Source organism: Podarcis pityusensis, assembly GCF_964106645.2.
Source record: "Podarcis pityusensis genome assembly, chromosome: 2".
In the NCBI taxonomy this organism is placed as follows: Eukaryota; Metazoa; Chordata; class Lepidosauria; order Squamata; family Lacertidae; genus Podarcis; species Podarcis pityusensis.
In genome coordinates this window covers 110,300,073-110,321,166 of record NC_138029.1, presented here as the reverse complement: position 1 = coordinate 110,321,166, position 21,094 = coordinate 110,300,073, and the positions used below count along the sequence as shown (strand labels likewise).

General features: G+C 46.5%; 1 protein-coding gene across 2 annotated transcripts in view; it reads left to right on the top strand.

The window, feature by feature from the left end:
- The window catches only part of ABCF1 (ATP binding cassette subfamily F member 1), a 36,882-nt gene extending 16,448 nt beyond the window's left edge, over positions 1-20,434 (top strand). For both annotated transcript variants that reach the window (XM_080991693.1, XM_080991692.1), the window contains exons 14-28: positions 791-891; positions 2,025-2,110; positions 3,132-3,271; positions 4,205-4,353; positions 5,846-5,929; positions 8,100-8,224; positions 10,477-10,589; positions 11,057-11,228; positions 12,613-12,687; positions 13,055-13,125; positions 14,403-14,435; positions 15,815-15,983; positions 16,467-16,531; positions 17,798-17,870; positions 19,919-20,434. In XM_080991693.1, coding sequence (XP_080847819.1) covers positions 791-891; positions 2,025-2,110; positions 3,132-3,271; positions 4,205-4,353; positions 5,846-5,929; positions 8,100-8,224; positions 10,477-10,589; positions 11,057-11,228; positions 12,613-12,687; positions 13,055-13,125; positions 14,403-14,435; positions 15,815-15,983; positions 16,467-16,531; positions 17,798-17,870; positions 19,919-20,085 — 1,623 coding nt within the window. In that variant the 3' untranslated portion in view covers positions 20,086-20,434. The remainder of the gene's footprint in view (positions 1-790; positions 892-2,024; positions 2,111-3,131; positions 3,272-4,204; positions 4,354-5,845; positions 5,930-8,099; positions 8,225-10,476; positions 10,590-11,056; positions 11,229-12,612; positions 12,688-13,054; positions 13,126-14,402; positions 14,436-15,814; positions 15,984-16,466; positions 16,532-17,797; positions 17,871-19,918) is intronic.
- Positions 20,435-21,094: the final 660 nt, after the last annotated feature.

Here is a 21,094-nt window from a genome sequence, read left to right as displayed (position 1 = left end):
TCTCAAGAGTGGACGCCTAATTATATTTTCTCGACGGATATGTAAGCTTAAGAGGAAGCTGAGTCACCTTTGGCAGAGCAAGGAGGGGCAGCCTTGGCCCAGATGTTTTGCACTTCATCTTCCACCAGAAACATCTGTATGGAGGGAAACAGGTTGGGCCAAGGCGTGAAGGCCTCAGGCCAAATTTGCAGCATCTCCAGTTAAAACATCTTGGGTGGAAGGTCCAGGAAAGGTGTTTTGGGAGAATGAAGGGAGGTAGCCTCAAAGCAGTTTACAAAAAAGCTAAAGCAACAAAATTATCACGAAGAAAAAAATTATGGCAATGATTCAAGACTTTCAAAAAGTTAGAACAAGAGTAGAGTAAAAGTAGATTAAAACCTGGATCCTGGGTAGGCTTGTCTAAACGTTCAGAGCCAGCAGATGGAAACAAGAGCTTAAAAGACATTAAGAAGGACCTCTCCCCACCCCTCCCCCGAAATTATTATTATTATTATTATTATTTAATTTTACAAGTGCAAAGTTATAACAGTGCAGAATGCATATCCATATTTAAGAGATTTCTCTGAATCGCAAGACTTCCCACCACCCCCTCCCTGGGTTCTACTATCAACCTTTTCAACTGCCTATTATTTCATAATCCATAATTTGTATCAGTCCCTATTATCCATGTTATTTACTACGTTACAAGTGTTATTAAAATCCTGCTAATGTTTTTTATCTGCTTACAGTGGTCTCCTAAATAAATTATAATAAAAAGGACCTCTCTGATTTCCTTTACCTTCTATTTCAGCTGGAGAAATTTAGCATCTCGGCTCACGGCAAAGAGTTGTTTGTCAACGCAGATCTATATATTGTGGCCGGGCGCCGATACGGCCTGGTGGGGCCTAATGGGTAGGTGTCTGTTATGAGGTGAATCTCCACTGTTTTGTTTGCTTACCCCAGTGGATGATGAAACACACTATCTCTTTAATTCACAAAACTATAAGCAACTTGGGCCCCAAAGTACCTTATGAGCTCACTGCCTGATTCCTAATAATAATAATAATAATAATAATAATTTATATGCTCCACCTCGGTTGCTGTGCGGTCTTTAGTTCCCCCTAAGGTTCGTCAGGCCTTTACTGTGGCAGGTCCTGCCCTATGGAACTCCTTGCCAGTAGAGGTTTCCCAGGAGTCACCCCTGCTCGTTTTTAGAGGCCTTTCAAAAACCGTATTAGTTAGACAGGCCTGTTGAACCTAAATGATGTTTAAAAATTGTTTTGCCTTGCGTTTGTTTAGGTTGTGTGTCGCCTTGTGATATTTTACATGGAAGTGTGGTCCGCAAATATTTGAACTAAATCTCCAGTGACCACAGGCATGATGCTGCAGAGAGTAATTTGCGGGGGGGGGGGGAGGCCTGAGGCGGGAATGTAACAAAACTTTGTCTAAAGTTCCTTCCCCAGCCCAGCAACGTCCTTATTGGCCTTCCCTCCTCTCTGGACCACACAGGTGGAATTATTTCAGTGGTCTTGGTCCCATTTACATGTGCAAAAACATATTAAGGAAGTACTCCTGTCCTCAATCCCTCGGGCACATGCCAATTAAAAAATGGCTGCTCCCATTTTTAATCGACATGTTCCTTTATAAATTTATTACAGTGGTACCTCGGGTTACAAACGCTTCAGGTTACAGACTCCATTAACCCAAAAATAGTACCTTGGGTTAAGAACTTTACCTCAGGATGAGAACAGAAATCACACAGCCGCAGCGGGAGGCCCCATTAGCTAAAGTGGTACCTCAGGTTAAGAATGGTTTCAGGTTAAGAACGGACCTCCAGAACGAATTAAGTTTGTAACCAGAGGTACCACTGTATAGGAGTGCTTTTTTAAAAAATGTCCTTGTAGCGTTTTATGGAATGTTAAATATCTGTTGGTATGTTTGCAGCTTTCTTTTTGAGCACTTTATCTGTAGCTCTTGTTTTGTCTATGGCTGCTTTTGCTTAAAGAGAGCACCAATATTCCAATCCTCTCCCCCTCTCTCTCCAGGAAAGGCAAAACCACCTTGCTGAAACATATTGCCAACCGGGCCTTGAGCATTCCTCCCAATATTGATGTTCTGCTCTGTGAACAAGGTAAAGGAAGAAGCGTTCCTCCCCTCTGCAGAGGCAGTCCATTCATTGTCCCGCCTAGGCAGGGGGGTCCCTCTTATTAAGAACAGAGAAAGCTGCCGTCTATTATTATTATTATTTTATTGATAGATAAATTGATTGGATTTATATACCGCCTATACCCGCAGGTCTCAGGACGGTTCACGGAACTGACTCAAACCACCAGCTCATTTCAGTACTGCCTGTGCCGATGGGGAGAAGCTCTCCAGGGGTTCAGCAGAGTGTCTCTCTTAGCCCCAGCTAGATATTACTGGGGACTTCTGAGCCAGAGTCAGGAATAGGTCAGCCATAAAACACCCAGTGTCAGTGAAGAAACCAAATCAGTTCAGCCTTAGTGATCCCAGCAGGGTCTTGCCCCAATGAGGTAGTTGCAAAGACTGAAGGTCTCTGCCTTCCCACCGCTCTCTAAGATGGGCCCTACTTCCGTAGTTCCTTCCGCAGCAGCCAAAGGCTCCTTTGTTTTGTCTGTCTCTGCTGCACCCTCTTCATTTCTCTGCATGTTCTGGGAAACCAGAGGGGAGTGGAGCTGGTTGCAGCAGGAGGGGGAGACGCTCTGCTTCTTCAGCAGCCAGATCTCTGCCTCTTCACCCCTGCTCTGATTCTAGACTGCTCTCTGCCACAGCCTCTTCCTGCTCACTAAACCTTGTTGCCTCTTCAGCTTCCGACATCATCTCCAAGTCTGCTCCTCCTTCTCCCTCTGGTCGCTTAGCTTTGTTCCACCACCAGTCCCTGGGCTCTGAGCCTTCTTCGCCTGTGGGTTCCTTTGTGGGTTCCCCAGTCCATAACATCTGCATGCAAACCAGATGTTCAGCCACTGATCTTAGAGCCCTGTCCCCTCTCCATTCAGTAGCACAATATGAGTGTTTTGGCTGCAGAGGTTTTCTTTCTTAAAAAAAAAAAAATTTGGTTCAGGCTCTGCTCAGTCCTTGGCCGTGGGGCTTAAGCAGCAGAGTCTTCACGGTGGTGTCCTCCTTTATCTTCACAGAGGTGGTTGCGGATGAGACCCCCGCAGTGCAGGCTGTGCTCAAGGCTGACACCAAGCGGCTGAAGTTGCTGGAGGAGGAGAAGCGCCTGCAGGCGCTGCTGGAGAAAGGGGACGACGGGGCTGCAGAGCGGCTGGAGAAGGTATTCATGGAGCGTTCCCTGTCCTGTGACTGAGGGACAGTACAAAACTGGGTTACCCAGGCGGGAGTATTTTGCCCAAGGAGCTCTCTGTTCTGGAACGGCTGGCATCGCTCAAAATGTGTCCCTAGATACATTCGCAGAACTGCAGAAGTGTAACTACAGGCACGTCCAGTTATACTAGTTGCTGGGAATCACAGGTGGATAGTGGACTTGTGCTCAAGTCCTACTTGTGGGCTTCCCATGGGCATCTGGTTGGCCGCTGTAAGAACAGGATGCTGGACTAAATGGGCCATGGGCCCACTGATCCAAGAATTGGACAGATGGATGGTGGCATCTTGGTTAGCCTTGGTGAAGACTTGACGTTTTCATCCCCAAAAAAGTTTTTGATTTGAGTTTCCACTGAAATGAGGCTGCATTTTAACGTCGTATTTTAATCTTGTTTTTAAAGCTATCTTTCAATTAATTGTTTTTATAGTTGGTGTTAGCCTCCCTGAGCCCGGTCTTGGCTGGGGAGGGTGGGGTATTAATAATAATAATAATAATAATAATTACAGTGGTACCTCGGGTTACATACGCTTCAGGTTACACACTCTGCTAACCCAGAAATAGTGCTTCAGGTTAAGAACTTTGCTTCAGGATGAGAACAGAAATCGTGCTCCGGCGGTGCTGCAGCAGCAGGAGGCCCCATTAGCTACAGTGGTGCTTTAGGTTAAGAACAGTTTCAGGTTAAGAACAGACCTCCAGAACGAATTAAGTACTTAACCCAAGGTACCACTGTATTATTATCTTACAAAGGGCAGCAAAGTAAATTAAATACTTCTCCAGTGGGGTGAGAAAAAAGGAAGGGACATGTTCACACTCAACTTCTGTTTGTTAGCCTGTTCCCTTTTGTTGATCTCCGCTCACGCCATATATTTCCTCCCCTTTCCCCAGGTTTATGAGGAATTGCGGGCCACAGGAGCCGCAGCAGCTGAGGCAAAAGCACGGAGAATCCTGGCAGGTTTGGGCTTCAACCCTGAGATGCAGAACCGGCAGACCAAGAAGTTCTCCGGAGGCTGGCGGATGAGGGTGTCCCTGGCCAGGTAATTGTCAGGTGGGGAGAGGTGGAGAAATGGGAGCATCAGCATGACGTATCCTTGAAGTTAATTCGTTATCATTTGTTGCCCCGTAGGCAATATTCTCTGGGTAATGGAACAGTTTTAATTGGAAATCCAATACAGCATCATTCAGATTGTGGCATGGGAGTCCAATAAAGCAAGGGGTGAAAGGTCACAGGTGCTAGCTTGTGATGAGTGGTTGTCAACTAAGTTTTCCTCAGAGTAGACGTTAATGGACCTAATCCAGTCATGTCCGCTAATTTCACTGTGTCTCCTACAAGTATACAACTCGGTGGTATACCATGAGTGTACAACTCGGTGATATACCACTCATTTTCTCCTGTCATGAGTGGCTTTAGCATAAGGAAGTCCGCCGCTGCCACGTTCTGCCTCAAAACGCACTCTGTCTTGCACCACACAATGTAGATCAGGGATTGTCATGGAAGCCAACAGAGCACATTTTGAAATTTTGAGAAAGTGCCGTGGGCACCAGACACAAAATGGCTGCCTTGGCGGTGTGATGTAGCACAAAATGGCTGCCACTTTTAAAAGAGCTGAAAATGAGACAGGAGCGCAAGGCGTGCCCCTCCCTTCCTGTCAATAGGAAGATAGACACCTATATCAGCCACCGCCACTCTCACGCACAAAGAGATGTTTTATTTGCACCTCTCCTCTGTTCAGAACTGATCAGGCGGCCGGTGTCCACTCCTAGGCACCAGTGAAATGTGGGCCTATTTAAGGAGAGGCCAAGTCAGTTTATGAAAACAGGAACTGAGCACGAAGAGCAAATGGCCTCTGTTGCTTGTGTGTTGTTGTTGTTTAGTCGTGTCTGACTCTTCATGACCCCATGGACCAGAGCACGCCAGGCACCCCCGTCTTCCACTGCGTCCCGCAGTTTGGTCAGACTCATGCTGGTAGCTTCGAGAACACTGTCCAACCATCTTGTCCTCTGTCGCCCCCTTCTCCTTGTGCCCTCCATCTTTCCCAACATCAGGGTCTTTTCCAGGGAGTCTTCTCTTCTCATGAGGTGGCCAAAGTATTGGAGCCTCAGCTTCAAGATCTGTCCTTCCAGTGAGCACTCAGGGCTGATTTCCTTCAGAATGGATAGGTTTGATCTCCTCCAGCACCATAATTCAAAAGCATCAATTCTTCTGCGATCAGCCTTCTTTATGGTCCAGCTCTCACTTCCATACATCACTCCTGGGAAAACCATAGCTTTAACTATACGGACCTTTGTTGGCAAAGTGATATCTCTGCTTTTTAAGATGCTGTCTGTTGCTTGTGCAGGAACAGTCAAACCGTCTTGCTCAGTATTGTCTACTCTGACAGCATCAGCTCTCCAGAGTTTCAGGCACAGTTTTCTCCCTGCCCCATTTGGAGATGCTGGGGGTCGAACCCAGGATCTTTGGCCTTCAAAGTAGATGCTCTGCCACCAAGCTTTGACCCTTTGTCATTGCTAACCGTTCTCTCCTTTCAGAGCGCTGTTTATGGAGCCCACACTGCTGATGCTCGATGAGCCCACCAACCACTTGGATCTCAACGCCGTCATCTGGCTTAACAAGTAAGTTGCTGCCTCCGTGCGTTTGGGGGCATAACAGCTCGGCAGCTGGGGGTGGGCACCTGCGTGGGTGAACATGCCTGCTTTCCAGTGAAGGGTGGGCAAAGCAGTTTTGGTGCTAGCCTTTTTTCTTTGCCTTAATATCATTCATTTCCACCCTCCTACTTGCCCGATGGACACCACCCTCTGGACGATTTGCAATAAAAGTTAAAAAGCCACCAGTGTCAACCAAGGAAAACCAACCACGCTGTGCATTGTTTATGACATGCAGACACAGGCCCTAGCGGGAAATAATAAGATGCACGCGAGCCTTAGTTACTGATTTATTGAATTTACATCAGTGGCGTAGCGTGGGGGGTGCAGGGGGGGCCGGCCGCACCGGGCGCAACATCTGGGGGGGCGCGCTCGCACTCGCAGCTCTCTGCCCCTACCTGGCTCACTCACTCTCTCTCACTGCAGTGCTGGCTGTGCGAATCCGAGCCGCTGGGTCGCTGCCCACTGTGGAGGGGGTGGGTGCCAGGCGTGCGGTGCGGAGAGAGAGCGAGGGACTATCTGGGGAAGGGACAGTGCAGCGGCGGCCCAGCGCAGCGCTGAGCGCGGGAGAGAACCACACCAGACCAGCCCAGGCAGCAGCAAGAAGAAGCTGGCAGCGGCGGCAGGTTAGGGGTTAGGGGGCGCAAATTACTTGCCTTGCCCCGGGTGCTGACAACCCACGCTACGCTGCTGATTTACATCTCACCCTTCTTCCCCAAAGAGCCCAGGGCTGAGAACAGATGCACAGTTTGCTGTGTTTGTAAAAACATTTTAAAACGGATTAAAATGTTCTAAAACACAATTGCAATGAAAAACATCTAAAAGCACTTGCGATTAAAATATGTGTCTGTGTTGATCTCGGGGCAGCCAGGAACAGTATTCTTCAACCACCAAATGCCTGGGCCAACAGGAATATTTTTTAATCCCTCAAAGTTAGTGATGGAGATGGGCACACCTGACTAGAGAAAGCATCATTGCTTCTGAATACCTGTTGCTGGAAACGACAGGAGGGGAGAGAGTCCTTATATTCCTGTTCGGCTCACTGGTTTCCCAGAGGCATCTGGGTATCCACTGGGAGATGCTGGACTAGATGGGCCATTGGCCTAATCCAGCAGGCCGTGCTTACGAGGGCATTCAACAACCAGGGAGCCACTACTGAAAAGGCCCTGTTTTATTTTACACAGGTCACAGGCTTTCCTTGGGGCAGAATTCTTCCCTCTCTCTTAATTTCTCAGCCCCTCCTAATTGCCACCTTACCTACATCCTTCTCCTTTTGCCTCTGTTCCTGATTTCAAAAGACGGCCTAACCCTGAACATCTGTACATAGAAACTGTGGTTGTTGTTTGAATTTATATACCGCCCTACACCCGGAAGTCTCAGGGTGGTTCACAGAAAAGATCGACATAAAAACCACAATATATATAGTCAAAATAAAAACAACAACCCAACAACACTCCCCCATAAAATAGAGCCACATTTTAAAAGAGTATAGGATGCCAATCAGATCAACCAAAGGCCTAGTTAAAAAGAAACTTTTTTGCCCGGCGCCTAAAGGTGTATAATGAAGGCGCCAGGCGAACTTCCTTAGGGAGAGCATTCCACAGATGGGGAGCCACTGCAGAGAAGGCCCTGTTCTCGTGTTGCCACCCTCCGGACCTCTTGAGGAGGAGGCACACGAAGGAGGGCCTCAGAAGATGATCTCAGGGTCCAGGTAGGTTCATATGGGAAGAGGCAGTCCTTGAGGTATTGCAGTCCTGAGCTGCTTAAGGCTTTATAGGTCAAAACCAGCACTTTGAATTGGGCCCGGAAACTAATTGGTAGCCAGTGCAGTTGGACCAGGATTGGTGTAATATCCTCAAACCGTCTTCAGAGGCAGCCCTACATATAACGCATTGCAGTAATCTAACCTTGAGGTTAGCAGAGCATAGACAACAGTAGTTAGGCTATCCCTGTCCAGGTAGGGGCGTAGCTGGGCTGATGGAAGGCGCTCTGGGCCACTGCTTCCAAAGCAGGGTGTTTCCATTACAAGGAAAATGTGCCCCCTATAATCTTTTTTAAAAGCATCTGGTGATGGGTTAAAATTGTGAAAACCAGTCCTCTCTCTTTCATTGTCTAACAATTGCTCCACACTCTCTTACAGCTACCTCCAAACATGGAAGAAGACCCTCCTTATTGTCTCTCACGACCAGGGTTTCCTGGACGACGTGTGTACGGATATCATCCATCTGGACATGCAGAAGCTTTTCTACTACCGGGGAAACTACAGTAAGTGCCCACAGAAGCCTCCACATTGGAAGGACTAGGCAGGTTTTTTTGTTGGGGGGGGGGCAATGCCGTTTCTAGGGTGCTGTTGGGTTTCTTTGCGGGGGGGAGTTAAGGAAGTGAAACATCAAGGAAAGCTCATTCTATATTGGTCATAAGGTCACTTTGTAGAACTGAAGCTCCCCCCCCCCCCCAAATCTAGAAATCCGTCAAGTTAGAGAAATTGGATTTTGACTTCGGACATTTCAGCTTCAAAATTCCTTGGAATTTGAAGGGTTTTAGACTTGTCGGGGCAGTCTTTTCCCTGCACGTTTTTGTGTTGTACGGGTTGTTGTTGTTTTAAAGAGTGTAAAGTATCGAATGACCTAAAAGGCCAGCTTTCAAATACAGTTAGAATCAGAGGGTTGAATCTAGAAGTCGTGTGAATTGAACTGAGCTCAAGGGGTGCTCTCAATGGAGAGGGCCTGATTTTCACCATGTGCCCAGGCTGCTGTTACTGTTGTACGTTTAAACCCTGTCTGAGTCTCTGTGATTGAGGTCTACTTCCAGTTCAGCATGCGGCACTTCAGAAACTTAGAGGCCCAAAACACCCCTTCTGGGTGGAATGTTGTTAGACTGTGAAATCTCCTTACACCAGAGCCATGTCTCCAGAGGCCTCCATTTGTTGCAGATACAACATAAGCTCCTTCCTTTGTTCAAACCGGAGCAAGGACACAGATCTTGTGACTTGGGAGTGGAGTCGCATGACTGTAGCAAAAGATTTCAGGGCTGCCTCTCAATTCCCACGCCTTCCGCCACGGCAAGGGAAATGGACGTTTTCACACAGAACGTGAAATGCTGATGTTTGGCAAAACTCATTCTCCCTCTATCTGTTCAATATATTTTACCTCACGACTTAACTCAGCCAACATACGGCCATTTGCTGCAAAGTTCAGAACTGACTCCTTGGCAATTTCTTTCCCTTTTCTCTTCCTCCCTTTGCTCTGGCTTCTGATCAAATCAATTTAAATTCAAGGAAGGGGGAGAATGGGGAATAGCGGGACAGAAAAGTTCAGTTTTGCCACCAGAATAACTAAATAAATCTATGCAATGCTTGTCCGGTAATGAGGTGTCAGAATTTGAACTCCCTGCCCAACTCTAAGCAGAGGTGGCTCCATTCTTCCCCCCCCCCTTTAAATATGGGAGGAGAAATTGGGGGCACCCCTCTAGAAACATGAGGGCTCAAGATTAGGGATTCAGTAGATTGGGTGGAATCTTAAAACTCCGGGGTGTTTCAGCCTAACGTGTCTCCGGCCTTTTTTTTTTTTTGGCCAATATGCAAGTGCTGAGATAGCAAGACAGCTTTATCAAATGTGCAAATGTATTTTCTAGGATTGAGCAACTGAAACCAGGTTGCTGCTGGTTTTGAGCCCTGGAGCAAAACAAGTCCCTGCTCAGCGACAAGCAGTGACTTGGATCGCATTGGAATCCACTTCCCATAGTCTAGGGGTATCTGCAAAACTAGATTTCCCCATGCCTGACTTTCCCAGGGTGCATTTCCAGGGAGATTTGAATCTCTGTCACCTGTCATTCAGAAGACAGGAGTGCCTGGCGTGCTCTGGTCCATGGGGTCACGAAGAGTTGGACACGACTAAACAACAAAACAACAGCTGTCATTCACAAACCTCTTCTTGGAAGATTTAGTCCATGCGTCCTTATCACCCATAACAGCTAAAAGGGCAACTTCCTCATCTGGTAGCAATATACTTCTGATTAGCAAATACCGGTGCCTGCAAGTGTTGGGTGTTATGAAGTGTGTATGCCAGCCTGCAGTTCTCACTTGCAATCCTGACACCCTTTCCCTGCCCCCAGGAGATATTGCAACTAAGGTGGCTTAAACACGCACGCCTGGGTTCCTGCCATGGAGGCTTTTTCAGGGCCAAAATAGAACTTCCAGGCTCAGGCGCTGTCTGCGATAGCAAAAAACTGGGCTCCAAGGAGTGCTTCATAACATGGTGGAGAGCCATTGCCTCAAGGTCTTTGCTGGCCACAGCCAGACTCCCAATTCAAGACCAAGATAGTTCAGATCTCCAAGATGATGTTGAACTACAACTCCCATCATCCCTGGCTATTGGGTGCTGACCGGGTCTGATGAGAGTTGTTGTCCAACAACAGGAGAATGCAGATCCAGGCTGATTGATCCAACCAACGCAGTTCTTAAGAGTTCTCTTCACCCCTCTGCATCTCTCTTCAACCCCCACCCCACCCCACCCCAGTGACTTTCAAGAAGATGTATCAGCAGAAACAGAAGGAGCTTCTGAAACAGTACGAGAAGCAAGAGAAGAAACTGAAAGACCTCAAGGCCGGAGGGAAGTCAACAAAGCAGGCAGTAGGTTTCCACTTTGTATTCTGTCATGGGACCCACAAACTCGGGAGGAAACCCCCCCCCCCAAAAAAGAGTTGCGCAGTTAGGTTCTTCTCTATGGGCTTCCTGGGAGCAGGGCGGTCCAAGGCGGCAGAGCTTTTCCATGAGTTAATCTGTGGAACTACATGCTGCAGTGTTCTTTACAGGGATTAAATAAGCACAACCGTTGGGATAAGATTGCACCCGTAGCCTTCTGCGTGGCCTCGGATATTAGGGCAAGACTTTTACTCCAGTGGTGGAAGTTGACAGGAGGGGGGTTGGTTCTAGTCTCAGTGGCCCTTCTGGAAAAAATGTTCACAGTATTGCGCTTTTTAAATAAGGGTTTCTGTCTGCTGAGATTAAAAGAGCATAGCGGCCTAGATTGGGCCTGTCAGGAATGCTTGCCAATGGTCGGTGTCCCTGTTAACCTGTCTCCCTCCGGCCGTCCCCAGGAAAAGCAGACCAAGGAGGCCCTGACCCGAAAGCAGCAGAAATGCCGTAAGAAGAACCCGGATGAAGAGGCGAGCGAGGTGCCCGAGCTGCTGAAGCGGCCAAAGGAGTACACTGTTAAATTCACCTTTCCAAACCCGCCACCCCTCAGCCCACCCATTCTGGGCTTGCACGGTACGAGTCTGACTTAGCAAGGGAGAGTCCATCGGGGAGCAGGGGCAGGCAGTTGTCTGGGTGACTTCGGAAAATCGCAAAGAAAAGAAATCAATGGCATCTGTTAGATAGATAAAAGGTAAAGGACCCCTGACAGTTAAGTCCAGTCGTGAATGACTCTGGGGTTGCGGCGCTCATCTCGCTTTACTGGTTGAGGGAGCCGACGTTTGTCCGCAGACAGTTTTTCCAGGTCATTTGGCCAGCATGACTAAGCCACTTCTGGCAATTCCAGAGCAGCGCGTGGAAATGCCATTTACCTTCCCGATGGAGCAGTACCTATTTATCTACTTGCACTTTGACGTGCTTTTGAACTGCTAGGTTGGCAGGAGCTTGGACTGAGCTCACCCCGTTGTGGGGATTCGAACCGCCGACCTTCCGATTGGCAAGCCCTAGGCTCAGTGGTTTAGACTACAGCGCCACCTGCGTCCCATTAGATAGATAGATAAATAGATATATAGATATTAATATACTATTAATAATAATAATAATAATAATAATAATAATAATAATAATAATAATATATAGATATTAATATTATATATTATATAATATTATATAGATATTAATATACTATTATTATTATTATTATTACTACTACTACTACTACAACAACAACATTTAAGAATAACCTTTTACATGTGTCTCAAAATACTATGAACAAATATTAATATATTAACAAATATTAAGTTCTCGTAACGAGTGTTTTGCTTCCAGATACAGTGGTACCTTGGTTCTTGAACTTAATCAGTTCCAGGAGTCTGTTCGACTCCCGAAACCATTCGAAAACCAAGGTACGGCTTCCGATTGGCTGCAGGAGCTTCCTGCACTCAAGCGGAAGCTGTGTCGGACATTCAGCTTCCAAAAATCATTCACAAACCGGAACACTGCTCGGTTTGTGGTGTTTGGGAGCCTATTTGTTTGACAACAAAGCTGTTTGAGAACCAAGGTACCACTGTAGTTATAAGAGGCAATCATTTTAAATGATAGCTACAACAATATATTACAGCAATAGTACATAAGAACATACCTGAAATGGACTTGTACTATAACGAAAGCAAAACAGGCTTGCGTAGCTAGAACGAGCCACTAAGACCAAAAACATACATTTAATTGTGAAGCTGCGTCTAAAAAGAAACACTGTTGTTGAGATCTCCAGATTCTATTTGGTTCCATTGCTTCTTCAAAACTAACTTTGAAATAATAATAGATTAATATAGATTAATATATTTATTGAGAATAGCACGCACACACAAAATTTATTTCCATGGTTTCCTACAACAGGGTGACTACAGTTAGAGATATTGCCTTCCCTGTAGCCCACTCTCCTCCTTTTTCCCTCCTGTAGGTGTGGACTTCTGTTATGAGGGGCAGAAGCCTCTTTTCAAAAATTTGGACTTTGGGATTGACATGGAATCTCGAAGTAAGTGATTTTGGGGTCGGGGGCGGTGAATAAGTCCTTCTAAGAAACTTGTATGCCTCTTGTTTACTGAACGAGAAATCCACCTCAGCATGCTAGCTACATGATGTCCTTTGAAACCGTCATAGTTCCTTCCAGATGTTGTTGGACTCCATCATCACAGCTAAAGGTGGGGAGTCTAGCAATATCTGGAGCCACGCTTGCTTATCCCCGTTTTAACGTCTTCCAGTGTTTTATTTTTGCCTGAGAGTTCCCTTCTCAAGTCTGTCTGCCTCAGCTCTTGAGAGCAGGCCACGGGGAGGATCTCCTGAAAACATCTCCTGCCACGCAGAAATCTCAAAGTTGACTCTGCCTTTCTCTCTCCCCTCAGTCTGTATTGTGGGTCCCAACGGCGTCGGGAAAAGTACGCTGCTGTTGCTGTTAACGGGTAAATTGACGCCGGTAAGTGAGCCCTGCCCCTCTTCCCCCTTTTTGGTCTTCCTCGTTTTTTTTAATCATCCCGCTTTGTTCCTGAGATGGCCTCCCTTTTCTGCTTGTCTTCCCTCCACCACATGCCTTTGCTGATCCCGACAGGAATGTGTTTCCCATTTCTGCTCAGGCAGCGAGAAGGGCTGCTCTAGGTGTGTCCTCAAATTCAGCCCCCTTGGTGCATGAATTGGGCCACGCCATTGCTGGGGAGCAAGGGGTGAGCTGCAGGACCCATCTGTGGATGGCCACATGTGTTTATTTAGTAGACTCATATACCACTTTTTCACTATAGAATCCTTTAAGCGACATTTATAAAAGCGCTACAGGTACACCAAGGACCATGTGCTCACAAAACAACCGTCCCTGCTGAAACAGGAGCTGGCATCAGGGGTTCCTTCCTGCAGGGCAAGTGGTGTTTCTTGGCCCTGTGGTGGGAACAGGGCGGTCTGGCTGGAGCAGGCCCAGCTGTTGTCTATGCCTGCTCACCTCCTGTGAATCTGGGGCTTTCTGCAAGAGCATTTAACCTTAGGCTCTGCTTTGCAGCCAGCAAGCGCTCTCCTACCCAGGTTTGTAGGCCTAGACCTCAGGAGTTTAACTGCTGAGCAAATGTCTATCCCAAGAGCTGTCCAACCCAAAATTTTATTCAAAATAACAGTAGGGTCTGTGTGTGTGTGTTTTGGTGGCCCATACGGGGACCAAAAGAACAGTAGGTGTTGGTCAAATCCAAGCAAACTCTTATCACTGCTGCTCAAATGTCCCTCTTGCACCTTAACCAGGCACAGAATCATTCCTTTCCATTTTGCACGATCTCAAAATAGGCTGCCTTTTGATGGATGGGTGTGTGTGTGTGTTTTGGTTTCACAAGTTCATTCACAGAAAAATATTCTTGCAAATATTAAAATTTAACACAAATATTCTTTCGAATCCTAGGACTTCCCTCCTCTATGGTTTCATTAAAAACAGTTTCCAACTGCAGATTATAAGTCTATCCAGTTTACAGTCCACAATTATATCCAAAGTCTATGTATCATTGCAATAGTCCAATAGTTTCATCTGCCGGTCCGCCCTCATAGGTATCTTATCATCTTTCCAGCTCTGGGCAAGCAACATCCTTGCATCTGGCATTTTGGCCCTGCTGAATCCGATCTTTTCAAGCACTTCTTCTTTAATCTGGTTGTATCTCAGGGAAGGTCATTAGACCCTTGGACTACACTCTTAACTTGTTTTTGTTTCTGTTTTCATCCTTCCAGACAAGAGGGGAAATGAGGAAAAACCACAGGCTGGTAAGTACCCATGGCAATACAGCAGAGAATGTGGAATGACATTTTGAGCGGGTGGTGGGCAGTTCACATCTGGAATAGCAAAGCAAGCCTGTGACTCCAAATGGAAGGATCTTTGTCCTGCTGGAAGCTGGTTTGTTCCAAGAAACCATGAAAACAAATAGTTTATGTCTTCACTGATAAGACACATATGGCAGAGGGGCTTCCTACCTTTGCTTTTAAGAAGCTGCTGGGAGGCAGAGGGTCCTGGGGTTGAATGTGAGAGGCCCTGGATTGATTTCTTTCTTTTATGGTGGCTATTACATTAGTTCCCCGCCTCTCCTCCAAGAAGCTCATGGATGTTGGGATTTCATTCTCTCTGGATCATGTGATCCTTATTTACATTCCATACTGCTGGAAGTGTATGGAACAGACACTGAACTTCTGTTCTTTGTGCTTTAGTTTTCTGCTCTTTGTTCTCTGCTCTCGGACAGAGAAGACGTGTGAGACACTGCTCACACTCGCCATCTTTGTTGTTTTGATTTGCTGTAAATAAAGAAGCTTTCGTGGCACCACATACCCTACGCAGCCTCACTTCTTGCTGAAACTCTGCTATAGTGTGCCCACAGGTCCACTGGATGTGGGATGCAGTACAGGGGATGTACGCATAATGGATGCATGTCTCTAAGAGTGGTCTGCTGAAAAATCAGTGCAGAGCAATGGGATCTCTAATAATAATAATAATAATTTTTATTTATTTATATCCCGCCCTCCCCAGCCGAAGCTGGGCTCAGAGCTGCTAACAAGAAGTAAGAATAGCACAGTGTACATAAAATCACACAGTCGATTAATTAAAATACATTCTAAAATCAATTCAGAATCAAATTAATGGCAACTATTGGGCTAGAGCTCTATGAGGATTACAGAAGGAGAGAGCGGGGTCAGGCTGTGCCCTGGCCAAAGGCCTGGTGGAATAGCTCCATCTTGCAGGCCCTGCGGAAAGATGTAAAGTCCCTCTTCTCTGTCCAGAGGTGCCAGGAACATTTGACTAAGCTGACACAGCACCTCAGTGTGGCACCCTTTTAAACTGGTTAAGGGAGTGGGGGGGTAGTAGTAGTAGTAGCAGTAGTAGTAGTAGTAGTAGTAGTAGTAATAAATCTTATTTATACGCCGCCCATCTGGCTGGGTGGCTCCCAACAGAATATAAAAAACACATCAAAACATAAGCTTTTTAAAAAAAAACTTCTCTAAACTGGGCTGCCTTCAGGTGTCTTCTAAACGTCAGGTAGTTGTTTATTTCCTTGACATCGGATGGGAGGGTGTTCGACAGGGCATGTGCCACAACCGGACTGGTGACATTTCCTTTCGCAGGATGAAAGACCTGTCCTTTTCTCTCCTGGCAGAAAATCGGGTTCTTCAACCAGCAGTATGCCGACCAGCTGAATATGCAGGAAACGGCGACAGAGTACCTGCAGCGGAACTTCAACCTGCCCTACCAGGACGCCCGCAAATGCCTGGGGCGGTTTGGCCTGGAGAGCCACGCCCACACCATCCAGATCTGCAAGCTCTCTGGTATATAAAGGAATAATACAGTGGTTCCTCGGGTGACAAACACTTCGGGTTACAGACTCCGCTAACCCGGAAGTAGTACCTTGGGTTGAGAACTTTACCTCAAGATGAGAATGAAAATCACGCAGCGGCAGCAGGAGGCCCCATTAGCTAAAGTGGTGCTTCAGGTTAAGAACAGTTTCAGGTTAAGAACAGACCTTCGGAATGAGTTAAGTTTGTAACCCGAGGTACAACAACAACAACAACAACAACAATAATAATAATAATAATAATAATAATAATAATAATAATTTTATTGATTGATTGTGTGCCTCGGAAAACCAGCCGCAAGTGGGGCTATTGCTCCTGTGCTCTGATCCTGCTTGCACACTTCCCTGGCTCCTGTGAGAACAGGGTGTTGGACAAGATGGGCTCTTCTTGGGTTCCTATGCATAGAGGGGGCATCTCACATTCATTGTCTCTCTTCTGTTTTGTACTTCCTTCTAGGAGGACAGAAAGCCCGTGTGGTCTTTGCCGAACTTGCTTGTAGGGAACCAGATGTCCTCATTTTGGTGAGTCCCACACATAACTCCTTGAGGGAGGGGCGGCGTATGGGATATATCTTGTAAGATTGTGATAGTTATCTCATTACTACAAAATAGCAATAAATTTGAACCTAATCAATTTTGGAGCACTGGGATTGTTCCCCGAGGAATTGCGCTTACCTTACCGCCAGCAGCAGGGACGCAGGTGGCGCTGTGGGTTAAACCACAGAGCCTAGGATTTGCCGATCAGTAGGTCGGCGGTTCGAATCCCCGCGACGGGGTGAGCGCCCGTTGCTCGGTCCTTGCTCCTGCCAACCTAGCAGTTCGAAAGCACGTCAAAGTACAAGTAGATAAATAGGTACCGCTCTGGTGGGAAGGTAAACGGCGTTTCCGTGCGCTTCTCTGGTTCGCCAGAAGTGGCTTAGTCATGCTGGTCACATGACCCGGAAGCGGTACGCCGGCTCCCTCGGCCAATAAAGCGAGATGAGCGGTCACGACTAGACCTAATGGTCAGGGATCCCTTTACCTTTACCGCCAGCAGAGTGTATTGGAGCGGTCCCAGACTGTTGGATCTTTTAAGCAGAGAGGCCCACAATAAGGGCCTGCCTGCCTGCCTGCCTGCCTTTCTCTCTCTCTCTTTCTCTCTCTCTCTCTCTCTCTCCCCTTCCTTCCTTCCTTCCTTCCTTTCTTTCCTTTCTTTCCCTGTCTCTTAATGAAAGGATGGTAATCCTTGGTGCACCTTCTTACAATTCTGTTGCTCTTTTCTTCACAACCCCATTCAGCTACCCTCTGATTCATATCCTGAGCTAAGCTTAAAGGTCCTAAAAGCACCTTCCTGAGTCTGCATTGGCTTCCGGTTGCTAATGCTTGGAAACCCAGCAAGGCTGCTTTCTGAAATCTGCTCAGTACAGTGGTACCTCTGGTTACGTACTTAATTCGTTCCGGAGGTCCGTTCTTAAACTGAAACTGTTCTTAACCTGAAGCACCACTTTAGCTAATGGGGCCTCCTGCTGCCGCCGCACCACCGCTGCACGATTTCTCTTCTCATGCTGAAGCAAAGTTCTTAACCCGAGGTACTATTTCTGGGTTAGCGCAGTCTGTAACCTGAAGCGTATGTAACCTGAGGTACCACTGTACTACAAAGATTTCTGCTGCTGCAGAACCTGGGAGCTGAATCATCCTTCTTCAAGCCCAACCCACCACCACTGTAGAGCAATGCAAATCCAGGAGACTGTCCCCAACCCCATGTACTTCATCCTCTTTTTGTGACTTTCTTGCCCCCCCCCCCCCCAGGATGAACCGACGAATAACCTGGATATTGAGTCAATCGATGCCTTGGGCGATGCCATCAACGAGTATAAAGGGGGTGAGTGGAACATCTGGAGAGCACCGGGTTGGGGAAGGCCGTTCTAAAGAGCATATGGATTATGTTTCCTACATTTCCTACATGCAGCGGTTTCACCCTCAAAGCCCTAGTGATGAAGTAGACCTCACACACAAGATTTTGAAGATGACTCTTCACCTGCAGGATGGCACATATTAACAAGCAGTATTATATATGCATATTAAGTCCAATACAATGTGTTTCTCTCTCCCTTGAGCCCAAGAGAGGGCCTTCTTGCTTCTTGCTTTCAAAACTCCTTTATAGCAGTGCGTAAGTTAGCAGTCCATAGCTTGTCTGTCCTCACAAACTCCTCCAGATATAGTGTCTGCTTGAAATTTCCATATTCAGTGAAACAGCCAGCCACCCGCCAGCTCCAACCCTTCCTATCTAACAGACACACACACACTTTTAAAGGGAGTTAACAAATTGACACAGCAATGATTCCATGTTTCTTTTTTTGGTTTATTTATTTATTTATTTATTTATGTTTTATACATTTATTTGCATTTTATACATTCTTCCTTTTTTGACAAAGTAATAATCATAAATGAATAAGAATTAAACTGTGCACCCCACCACCGAGACCATTCCATTGTAACTATCCAACCTCCCAAAATGTCAACACCTCTAGCGATGGTTTGACCCCTTTCCGTTTTAACAGTACAATTTCTGCAAACAACCCTCCTTATCTCCTCAAAATCATTTCTCCTGCATATTCCCCGTCTTACCTTAATGGCTCATGTTAATTTATCATTAATAGCTATATCCCACACCTCTTTATACCATTCTTCCATTTTGTATTCGCCTTTCCCCTTCCACTTCCTAGCTATAATAATTCTGGCAGCTGTCAATAAATTTGTGAGCAAGTCCTTCATAGGCTGTGAACCTTCCATCCCATTGTAAATTGATAATAATGCTACCCCTGGACTTTTGGTCAGCTTTAACACAGTGATTTCTGCTATTTCCTTAAACACCCTTTGCCAAAAAAATTGTACGTATTTTCACCCCCACCACATGTGAACATGATTCTGCATTTCTGTGACCTTAATTGGAGTCACAAGATTTTGCGGCTGTTACATTACAATACCGTATTTTTCGCTCTATAAGACGCACCAGACCACAAGACGCACCTAGTTTTTGGAGGAGGAAAACAAGAAAAAAAATATTCTGAATCTCAGAAGCCAGAACAGCAAGAGGGATCGCTGTGCAGTGAAAGCAGCAATCCCTCTTGCTGTTCTGGCTTCTGTGATAGCTGCACAGCCTGCATTCGCTCCATAAGACGCACACACATTTTCCCTTACTTTTTAGGAGGGAAAAAGTGAGTCTTATAGAGCAAAAAATAAATACGGCACATTACATTACATTACATTGGTTTTCTTTTCACCCTTACAATTCATTCTTAGTAAAATACATTTTCTAACAAATACAGTACAAATACGGACATGCCCTGCTCGTGTTCCCAGCCACTACTTCTCTCTGGTAGCTCTTGAGACCAGAAGAGGCACATACCGTATTTTTCCGTGTATAAGACGCCCCCGTGTATAAATTTTTGTGGACTCAGATTTAAGAAAATTTGGGGGGAATGCCGAAAATCACTAACCCGACTGAGAAACGCTGACAATCGCTCGTGTCGCAGAAGCCAACAGCAGCCGGCAATTGCACGGCCAATTGACACAGGGGCAGCCAATCCATAGCAGCCCTTGCCGCAGCAACCAATCACGTGCCCAATTACTGCAGCAGCAGCCAATCCAGCAGCCCTTGCCGTAGCCACCAATCACCCACCAAATCGCTGCTGACAAGCTCCTGCTCATGGCTGCAACTGATCACCAGTCTTCCCTATGCACTATCCGTATATATGACAACCCCCATTTTTTAACATTATTTTAGAGTAAAAAACCCTTGTCTTATACATGGAAAAGTGCGGTATATTGTCCTGTGGAAGGTTTTTTTTTTTGTGGGGTTTTTTTTGCAGCAAGTGGGATTTTCTTAGAGCAGGATGCGCTAACTATCCCGCCTCTTCCCCCTTCCAGCCGTGATCGTTGTGAGCCATGACGCCCGGCTTATCACAGAGACCAACTGCCACCTTTGGGTGGTGGAAGACCGCTCTGTCAACCAGATAGATGGCGACTTCGAAGATTACAAGCGTGAAGTGCTGGAGGCCTTGGGTGAAGTCCTGGTCAATCGGCCCCGGGAATGAGGATGAAAGAGGCGGGGCCTCTTTGGTATAGGCCCCGCCTCCCTTGGTTTTCCTAGCAGAAGCTCCTCCCTTTCCTTGAGAAGCCGGACTCTATTTATCTGACAGCTGAGGGAGGAAAGAGTGAGCATTTAGAAGGAGCTAACAACTCCATCTTACTCTTCCCTCTCCACCACCAGCAGGAAAGTTAAAAGTGTTTGATGGGGTTGGAAAAGTGAGGGTGTGTCTCCCAGCGGCTTGTTGTCCCCACCCCCGAGGCTGGCATTTTGGTGTCATTTTTACAGATCTCCTCTCTCTTTTTCCTCCCACCGTACACTTAATAAATTAAAATGTGAAGGATGCTTTTGCCTGATGGGCTGCCTTTGTATTTATTTATTTATATAGATGTGTATATATTGTCGGGATCTCCGCTCGGCCAAGCTGATAAAGCTCATTTTCTTCCCCCAAGTCTTTCGGAATCGCCTCCCGACGTGTTTAACGACCTGAGCCTTTGATAAGGCCTCAGGCACATTCTTCAGCAGAGTTTCCAGCACAGGAAAGAGACAAGAGGTTTGGGCTACATTGTAAAGAGTTTTATTTCTAAGCTACGCAGGCAGAAAAGACAGCCTCTCTCTATGAAAGCAGAGAGCAACTGGAACAAAGGAAACCGGAAACCACTAACGTCACATCCCGTCTCCTTTCCTGTGAGACTTCCCAAAGCCTGGAAGGTCTCTGGAATGTAAACAGAGTCCTGTGACTCCAAGCAGTTGCACAGTGATAAGATCAGAAACTAACATATATGTCAGCACATTGAAAAACAAGTGCTGAGATGGAAACACAATTGCACAGTTTACAACAATGCATCAGATAATGAGTCACTAAGATTATACAGTGGTGCCCCGCAAAACGAATGCCTCGCAAGACGGAAAACCCGCTAGACGAAAGGGTTTTCCGTTTTTGAGCTGCTTCGCAAGACGAATTTCCCTATGGGCTTGCTTCGCAAGACGAAAACGTCTTGCGAGTGTTGCGATTT